Below are 10,179 nucleotides of genomic sequence, written 5' to 3'. Positions count from 1 at the left end.
GATGCAATTCTTTTGTACTTAGTCTTAAACTTTAATTAAAAAAGTAGATCTAATAGTTTACTAACTGTACTTTTGATTCCTAAATTATTTATAAACTTTAGTTGTGATCCTTGTAATATTTAATTAATTGTATTTAATTTTTAATTAATTTAAGTATCATAATTTTTATTCCTTAATTTAAAATATGCCTGTTATTGAGTTTTTTTTTTCTAAAACTAAATAGCCTCAAATATAAAGTAACAAATTAATGTTAATTTCCATAAATAGGAACATTAGTCCAATCTTATTGGCAAAAATGAAGTTGGGGTCAAGGTTGGCTGTCATTATTATTATTAGTTATTAGTAATATAATAGAAGTGGGGTCTTTTTTTTTAAATTATTATTATTATTTATTATCAAATTATTAAATATAATATTCAAAGTGGATTTGTCCCTAATGATAAAAAAAAACAGATAATAGATCTGGTATTTTTCCATGTACCTTTAGAAAAAAATTCTCTTTTTTTATTTTATTATTCAAGTTTAAGACCAAATAACTACCAACATTACATTAGCACAATAACAATAATAATGTTTGTAGTATAGTCTTGTGTATATAAAAAAATTGAAAAGAATAGACTACAAGTAAATAAAAATAAATATTCGATTCAATCCACTTCAAAATCTATGTAATATGTGAATTTATTAAGAAAAAAATGTACAATATTAAAGTAATATCAAATAAGCTTTTAGCGTTAATCAACATTTATATAGCGATAAAAAATTATAGCTCTCGAAGAGACCGCCATTTAATTCTATCAAATCATATATTTATCATAATTAAGTGATAAATTCAAAGAAAAATGTGTTTTTTGTTTTTGGTAAATAATGCATTATCGATAGGTATTGATAAGTGCTTCTATTATTGAGTAAACATTAATCTATAGTTAAGAAAACATAAATAAAATATATTAATTTTCTTATAACTTTTTTTCCCTATCTACTTATCAAACATCATAAGTTTTTTATAAAAATATATATATAAATATCATATTTCTTATCCTTATATTAAACTAATATTCATTTTATTTTATAACTCCATACATTCTAATTTACACGATATTTTTTTAATTTGAAATATAAACAAATCTACTTTTAATCATAAATTTTTTTATATTTTTTAAATTATTTTAAATTGTTAATTATTATGACTTTCTTTTAATATTTTTTATATACATTTTAAATATATAAATTTCTCGTTTAAATAATTAAAAATTTCACATAAGATTTTTTATTTAAATTTAAATTTCACTCTCAAAAAATAAAATGTGTCACGTAAATTAGAATCAACGAAATAATTTTTTGGATAAATATAGTTTGGCATAATACATATATTGGACCCTAAACTTGACTTCAAATTTTAACTTTGACCTCAAACTTTCATAGTGCACAAATAGGCACTTTAACTGTCTTATTTTTCAATAAATAAACATGCGATTTCTACCTGGCAAAATGCGTGAAAAGCACGCATTCTGCGCGAGTGAGGGGTAATTTTCGAGGCCCACAATGATAAAAAATGCTGAAATGACAATTCTACCTCTAATGAATCTCTTTTATAATTTTTTTAGTTTCAAAATGACGTGTAAAATATATATTTTTTTAAAAACGTGTAAATTATTTAATTAGTTGATAGTCACTGATTGACTCACTAATAAACGTGAAAACATTTACATTTCATGCACTTTAGCTCTAAAATTCGCATGTTTATTTATTAAAAAATAGAATAATTAAAATGTCTATTTGTATATTATAAAAATTTGAAATTAATATTAAAATTTAAAGCTAAATTTAAGGTCCAATATCAATATAGTTTTCCTCCATACGATCACATGTATACATGTCTGCCGAAGTATTTATTTATTTATTTATTTTCTTCATAAGTCTGCGGAATATCAAAATGGAAAATTTCTTAACAGTCTCCACTCTCCGGTTTAGTATAAATATGTGAAAGCCTTCTAAGCATAAACCATCACTCGCCTTTCTCTCTCTTCTGCAAAACGGAAAAAAAAGTGTGTGTTCGCCGGCGCTTAATTCGAGGAGATTTAGAGTGAGAGGAAACGTTGTGTTCGCCGGCGGTTATTCCGATCTGTTCAGTTTAACAGAAGAAGAAAGTAAGTGTGTGTGTGTGTTCCCGGCGGTTATTTCGATTTGTTCAGTTTAACACTGTTTAGTAAATAATCGGACGGAGAGAAGAAATCGGAAATCGGAAAATGGCAGCTCAACCGAAGAATGTCGGAATTCTCGCCGTCGAGATTTACTTTCCTCCTACTTGCCTACAGCAGGTACTTTCTCTCTTTTATCTCACATACACATACACTTGTGAAACTAACGGCGTGTTTGGTTAAGTTTTTAAGAGATTGGAATTCGAAAATGATTATTTGAGATGTTTAGTGTTTAGTCAATTTTTTTTTTTGCAGAAAATAACTGAAAGTTGTTTTCAAGCTTAAAAAAAATAAATCAGATAGTACTTTTTTGGAAAAAATTTGAATTAGAAACAGTTTAGAATTGTTTTTCCAATTGATTATTCAAACACTATATTTTTCACTTAACAAAAATAGTATAAACTTATTTTTGAAATTTAGCCAAACAGGCTATAAACTTTGGTCATAGATATTAAGTGCTTTAAATTGGTTGAGGAATTGAAAGGTGGAAAGAGTGAAGGAGATCGACTTACTCTTGGCGCGTGGTTGAAATTTGGGAAATTTTAATTTTTGTTACTTTCTTATACGGATTTTTTATTCTTTATTGTCTTTTTCTCGAAAACAAAATAAGTAGAATATTTTTTTTTCATTTGTTTTATTTCTGGTAAAATATTCCTTGAATGTGTTTTTTTTTCATTTTAAATCTTTTTTAAAGTTCAAATTCCCTTAATTGTTTCATCTAGAGATTCATAGAGAACTCCGTCTAATACTTCATATATGAGCATGAATTGAATTTATGTCGTATCGTTTGATTTAATACAAAGTTTTAAAAAAATGAATTTTTTTTAATTTGTGGTGACAAATCTTAGATGTACGTGTGATTATAAATTATTCAATTCAGAGTAAAAAAATAATAATAATTAAGTTATTGCTAATTATGAAAAATGATTTTTTTTGGGACAGACTAAAAGGAAAAAGAAGTCAGGTAAATTGAAATAGAAGACATAATCACATAATTGTATTACTATTTGAGGAGTCAAATGATGGTAGAAATAATTTTAATTATTAATAATTGTGACTCGTAGTACTTTCAATTAATATATAAATAATAAGTGCAAGATTAAGGCAGTTAAATTCTGATCACTTGCAAAAAAAAGAAGAAAAGATCATTTTATTTTGCATTATATAGGAAGCATTGGAGGCTCATGATGGAGCAAGCAAAGGGAAATACACAATTGGTCTTGGACAAGATTGTATGGGCTTTTGCACTGAGGTGGAAGATGTTATATCAATGAGGTATGTCGTCTCCGTTGGAAAATAACATTGCATAAATTGGTCATATTTTTCTTTTTATATAGATAAACACTTCTTCGCGTGTTTAGTTCTTTATATTCTGAAGTATGTAAGGTGTTAGTAGTTTCTTCTGCTAGATGAACAGCGTGATAAATTTATCATTGTAATTTTTGTCACTAAACTGTTCTAATTAAATTGTTCATCCTCAGTTTGACAGCAGTTACTTCCCTTTTGGAGAAGTATGCTATTGATCCAAAGCAAATTGGTCGTCTAGAGGTTGGAAGTGAAACCGTAATTGATAAGAGCAAATCCATCAAGACATTCCTGATGCAAATATTTGAGGTACACAGTTCTAGCAATGCTTGTTTATGGCACGTTCAATGAATCAAATATGTGTTTTATGACTTGTATCCTAGACGTCTGGCATATTAAGCAAACCGATTGATCGACCAAAATGAAACTAGATAGTTCGAAATTATCTCAAGATGATGAATATATCTTGCAGCCAAGTATTAGGACAGAGAATTCAAATGTTGGAACCACTTAATTCTGCCTGAAATATGTTGTAATGTTAGCTTTATGGCCCTGAATGCACTTGCTCATCCAGTTTGTTGAAAAAAGTGAGTTTATTGTTTGTTGTACATCATCCTTAAACATTGATTGGTGCATCTGTTTTGTCTTACAATGATATGAAATGAGCTTAAATGAAGAAGTGGGGATTCATATACCCGCACAACTTGTTTGAGGCTTGAGACGTAGTTATTCTTATTACTGAATGTGATTTATTTTTGCCTCACTTGACATTCCACTTCACAAGCAGAGCTTTACATTATGACTAACAGGAATTTTGTTCAATGAAAACTTATCCTGCTTCCTTACTGTGTCAAACAAGCAGAAATCTGGAAATACTGACATTGAAGGAGTCGACTCAACTAATGCATGCTACGGGGGAACTGCCGCATTGTTCAACTGTGTGAATTGGGTTGAAAGCTCTTCATGGGATGGTCGCTACGGACTCGTTGTGTGCACTGATAGTGCGGTAAGCTCATCACATTCATAGGATTTCTACAGCATGTGTGTTGTCTTTTAAAATATTGAGTTGCTCATTTGGTACATATTTGTGATGAATTTGAGCATCTGCATGATAGATATTCACTAATTTCAGGAGCTTATTTTGACAGGTCTATGCTGAGGGAGCTGCTCGGCCTACTGGAGGTGCGGCAGCAATTGCTATGCTAGTCGGGCCAGATGCTCCTATTGTGTTCGAAAGCAAGATTAGGGCTAGCCATATGGCCCATGTCTATGATTTTTACAAGCCCATCCTCGACAGTGAATATCCAGTAATTCACTTAAGCCCATGCAATCGTTAATCGTCCGTTTTTACACTGGAGTGTTTTGTATATGTTGTTTACTTGATAAATTTTAAAAATATGTAGGAAATTGTTTGAGATTGGTATATGAATTTCCATATGTGTTCTATATGATGGTAAATTGGTAATTAATTGTTGGTTTGCAGATGGTTGATGGCAAACTTTCACAAACTTGTTATCTTATGGCACTTGACTCTTGCTACAAGAGCTTATGCAACAAGTAAGCTGCCGGTTGAGCACACATTCTAGTATTCCAAACGAACCTCTATATTATAGTCTTTAATAACCTCTTCGTTCACATTCTAGATACGAAAAATTGGAGGGCAAGCAGTTTTCGATTGATGATGCAGCCTATTTTGTTTTCCATTCACCATACAACAAGGTACTTTACGGACCCAATACAGAATTTTGATCTTTTTTCTTTGCAAGTAAAATGATGATAAGGATTACCTGAACATTTATTTTAGATGATAAGGATTACCTGAACATTTATTTTATTTAATCCTGCAGCTTGTACAGAAGAGCACTGCTCGGTTGATGTTCAATGACTTTACAAGGAACGCTAGGTGTGTTGCAAATATTCCGTACTAAAGGAATTGCTTCCTATCTTGTAAATGGAATTCAGTGTACTGATCTTATTCGATTTTGCATTTTCAGTTCCATTGATGAGTCTACTAAAGAAAAGCTGGCACCATTTTCATCCCTAACTGGTGATGAGAGTTATCAAAGCCGTGATCTTGAGAAGGTCCATACATAAGCTTTCATATTCGTTGATTTCCAAGAAATATTGTCTTTTTCATTTTCATTTTCAAATGGCTTCGTGTTGATCTTCCAGTATATGTTTAGAATGCTGAAAATGAAGCTTTCAGTAGTAAGAATTGCCTTGACAATTATATATGTTGAGATTGGAATTAACTAGTGCATTATATCTATTGGCATATACAGACATCCTGGCAAGTAGCAAAACCATTTTATGATGAGAAGGTAAAACCGGCCACATTAGTACCAAAACAAGTTGGCAACATGTACACCGCGTCTCTCTATGCTGCTTTTGCATCCCTCCTTCACAATAAGCACAGCTCATTGGTAACTACAAGCTACTTCTTTTCCTTCTGGCCCGTTTTCTTGTTATAATCTATCGTGTTTCTTATAATTTCAAATAATTTTGTCAACTCAGGCTGGACAGCGGGTAGTATTGTTCTCTTACGGGAGTGGATTGACTGCAACAATGTTCTCATTAAAGCTTCACGAAGGTCAACATCCTTTTAACTTGTCAAACATCGCAACTGTGATGAACATTGAAGAGAAACTGAAGTCGAGGCATGAGGTATGATAAAATCGTCTTTATAATTTACTCACGGACATTGAACCCGTTGCCAACACTATGACAGTTGAGTACCATAACTATCTTTGACAAACAATCTTTTGTGCAGTTCACTCCTGAAAATTTCATCGAAACTATGAAGATAATGGAGCACAGGTACGGGGGTAAGGACTTTGTGACGAGCAAGGATTGCAGCCTTCTAGCTCCGGGTACGTACTATCTAACAGAAGTCGATTCGAAGTACAGAAGATTCTATGCAAAGAAATGTGCTGAGAATGGTTATTGAAGATAAATCCTAGTATGATATAACTTCCATGAATTTTGCTTGTACTCTTTTAATTATATAATTACTTCATAATAACATATAGTTCCTTTCTACTTTCCAACAAATTCAATATTGTTTCTTGTATTCTCATCAATGTGTAGTCTTATATATGAATTGAGAAAAACTATATTTTGAGATCGGCTATATGAATCATTTGTTCTTACATAGTATCAACTATTACAAGATCAAATCGCAAAATAAAGCTCGAGAAATAATATTGAAAAAAAAATCAAGAATAATACTTGAGAAGTCCAAAAAAAAAAACATAGGACTACATGATGGTTATTTGAAGTTGACATTGGCTTGATAAGTCATTCCTACTTGCCAACTAGAAGGTGCAACATTAGTAGCTATAATTGTTTCATGAGATGTGTAAGAAGTGATCTTAAAAGAAAGTGTTTGTCCACTTAGAGTTGCAAATGCTTGATATGAAGCTCCCCAATTATGGCTCATAGCTAACCAACTTGTTTTACTTCCCTTCACCCACATACTTGCAATATCTCCACTTCCACCAACATTCATCACATATACCAATAACCAATACCCATTTCCTTGAAGACTAAACTTTATTCCACCTTTTTTAACACAAGGTACCCTACAATCATGAGAGCAATGGTACATGTTAGAGCTAGTAAAAATAGTCGAGGTGCACACAACTGATTCTTGATTTTACTCAAAGAACTAGTGTTAAAAAGTTAGTTTTTGCAGCATCTAAGTTAAGTAACACATCAAAGCCCTAGAAATGGAAGAAAATCCTGATATGGAGCACTTCCTCTTTTAATGAGTCTTACACGAAGTCCGAAATAGTCAGGACTAGAACAAATATAAAAAATTAGATGATAAAACAAATATTAACACGTTATTTTTTTTAGTTTTCCATCCGATATTCGAGTGCCTAATTAATCAGATTCTCATCGAGAAGTTCTATTATAATGGGGTCAGACGTTCTCTCCACTATAGACGACTTTATTTATAGGGATCGAATGTGAGACCTCCGGTTAGAGGAGTACTTACAATTCCACCACAATCTTTGACAGTCTCTAAAATATTAAAGACATAAAACATAAATAGACACTCAAATTTGACCTCCGTAAGCACTCAAACTTTGAAAACATGCATTTAAGCACCTCAATTTTGTCTCAACTGACAACAAAACAGTCTAACTCATTCCCACTATGTATAATGGACACCCACGATATATGACACATAAATTTTAGAAGTGTCTAAATTATATCATTTTGTAAGTTGGAATTTTCAACTGAAAGAGTGGAGACGAGTTGAGATATGCATATTCCAAACTAAGGCGCGTACTTACTTGCTAAAAACCAAGATCGAGTGTTTGTTTATGTATTATGCCAGTATTAAATGTTCAAACACAAAATTGAATATATCATTTACCTTCTATAAGAAACAGGGACAATTCCAGCCTTCCATTGAGCAATTTTCATAAAAGCAGGTTTAGCCATATCAAAATGTGTTCTAGGTGGATTACACCAACCACCATTGTTACTATCTTGTGCAGGATTTGGTGGACAAAGATTTGTTGCTGTCACTGTCACAACTGTTGAGTAGCAAGAATCTGACTGCACACATTTTATTTGGAAACATTGTCCACATGCAAATCCCTTGTTGTATAATACTGAACTCAATGCTGCTGTATCTGTTCCATAACCTGATGTAACCAAATTTCCAAATCCACAAGCTCCCCCTACAAAAAGATTTCACATTATAAATTAGTGTGTTTTTATGCGTTGTAGCAGGTAATCTGTCTTGTTTCGCGAGTTAACAAGAAGATATTACACTATCACACCGTTTTAATGTTTTAAGAGACGAGGGTCTAATGGAAACACGACTTTTTATTTTCTCAAGGTTGAGGTAACATCTGCATATACTCTATGCTGATCCGATGATCTCACTTGTATGATAAATTACAATGAGTTTTGTCGTTATTGTAGCAGGTAATATGTCTTATTTTGCAAGTTAGTGCTATGTTGTTTGGACTCTTAAAAAATGTAGTATAACATAGGGTTACTATCGCGTGCCTTTGTAAAAGATTGTATTGGTGCTAATGAAATGCGCGATGTTTTAGATTTGTCTAGTAAGTATAGCAAATTGAAGTAAGAGTTAAAGTTCTACGTAACTGATCAACATAAAAAGAATATTTATGCAATAAAAATGTCCTTAAAGAATCCGTGTTTTCTAAGGGTTACTATCGCGTTCCTTTGTAAAAGATTGTGTTGGTGCTAATGAAATGTGCGATGTTTTGTTTTAATTTTGTCAAAGTAAGTCTAACAATTGAAGAATTAAAGTAAGACGTACTGATCAACATAAAAAGAATATTTACGCAATAAAAATGTCCTTAAAGAATCTGCGTTTTCTATAGTATAACCTGCTATCACAAATTAAAATTTATTGATAGTGTGTAAAAATACTTTAGTATTTACGTACCCATATATATAACTTAAATCATTATAATAAATATTGAGGATGTCTACAATTGATCTAGTAGTAATGAAATGCTTTTATACAAACATATTCCACCATAAAAGTAGTCCAATAATATCACTCAATGCTAAAATAACGTAATATTTTTACGTGAATTTTCGGATATAAAACGTAATATAAATCAAAATAGTTTATGGATTGAGTAAACGCACCCATTGTAGCTGAAGCACTCTCATCACCATAGAACGTAGCATGAGAGAGTTGCCAAGGTGTTGCTTGAAAGCCTCTAGGGGTGTCACCATAGCCCGCGCCATTTACTCGATCGATGATTGCTAGTGTTGCAACCACCAAGAACATTGTCAAGCTCCATCTATGGTGAAAAGAGGCCATGAAAAATTAGCTTACAATCAAGAAAATTGAAATGGCTTATTTGATTTTTGTAAAGATATAAGACCTTAATATATAGTTATTTTTTGTGTGTGTATAAATTATGTTACAAAAATGTAACACTTCGTGCCAACACGAACAATGTAAGCTTTATAAGTCAACTTTGGTAGTATTTGAAAATTAATTATGTTTTATAGAAACGTGCTGGCAGGTTATAAACTTACATGTTGTACATTACTATTGTAATGGAGAACTCATTTTTGAACAAATCGACCACATCCTAAGTGCCATTTTTATTTCTACGTGGCACCCTATACATATTATGACGTATATATCTACTTGTTCAATTTTAAACAAGTTTAGTTAGAGAGTGTAGATCGATGTCAGTTGAAGCCAAGTTAAAGATATGCATTATGGAGGCGGTGGAATTTTTATGCCCAACTATTAGTGAGTGACATGGATAGGTCATTTCATTTTCGATAGTTTGATGACATGTTTAAGCTTTTTAAAATGGGTGTTGAACGCTTCTCCGATGATAAGAGCAAGAAACACAAAAATAGAAAAATAGATGGAGAAGCAAAATAAGAATTTCTATCTTCTTCAATGATATTAACAATACATAAGTGACACTTAGTTTGTGAAACATAACTTTGATTCCTTGAGATTCAAAGTCGGACTTGGAGCAATTCTTTCACAAGACTTCATTATCATTCCACTGTTGTTAACATGTACACATTCTCGTTCCTATTACGATATCTTTCAAGATACATCCTACGTGATATTTTTGTTTCTTATGTGGCATCCTACATATATATATATATATATATATATATATATATATATATATATATATTT

At 31.5% G+C, this 10,179-nt stretch overlaps 2 protein-coding genes across 3 annotated transcripts; one reads left to right on the top strand and one right to left on the bottom strand.

The window, feature by feature from the left end:
- The first annotated feature begins 1,909 nt into the window (after positions 1–1,909).
- Positions 1,910–8,354, top strand: LOC107026921 (hydroxymethylglutaryl-CoA synthase-like). Of its 2 annotated transcripts, XM_015228052.2 has the most exons (13): positions 1,910–2,321; positions 3,370–3,476; positions 3,683–3,815; positions 4,369–4,512; positions 4,655–4,813; positions 4,990–5,063; positions 5,150–5,225; positions 5,354–5,409; positions 5,501–5,588; positions 5,789–5,929; positions 6,021–6,170; positions 6,277–6,376; positions 8,015–8,354. In XM_015228052.2, the coding sequence occupies exons 1-13, from the start codon at positions 2,250–2,252 to the stop codon at positions 8,062–8,064; spliced, it is 1,350 nt and encodes a 449-aa protein (XP_015083538.1). In that variant the 5' UTR covers positions 1,910–2,249; the 3' UTR covers positions 8,065–8,354. The 2 variants fall into 2 exon arrangements, with proteins under 2 accessions (XP_015083538.1, XP_015083537.1); XM_015228051.2 differs by lacking the exon at positions 8,015–8,354 and having other exon boundaries at positions 1,911–2,321; positions 6,277–6,627.
- LOC107026922 (expansin-A18) lies at positions 6,568–9,348 on the bottom strand. Its single transcript, XM_015228053.2, has 3 exons — positions 9,150–9,348; positions 7,891–8,200; positions 6,568–7,087 (listed from the first exon to the last, which is right to left on the bottom strand). Exons 1-3 carry the CDS (start codon positions 9,325–9,327, stop codon positions 6,775–6,777), a joined length of 801 nt encoding a protein of 266 aa, XP_015083539.1. The 5' UTR covers positions 9,328–9,348; the 3' UTR covers positions 6,568–6,774.
- Positions 9,349–10,179: the final 831 nt, after the last annotated feature.

The sequence above is a fragment of the Solanum pennellii genome, chromosome 8 (assembly GCF_001406875.1).
Source record: "Solanum pennellii chromosome 8, SPENNV200".
NCBI lineage: Eukaryota > Viridiplantae > Streptophyta > Magnoliopsida > Solanales > Solanaceae > Solanum > Solanum pennellii.
The sequence above is the reverse complement of the archived record's forward strand: the minus strand, read 5'-3'. Positions and strand labels throughout refer to the sequence as shown.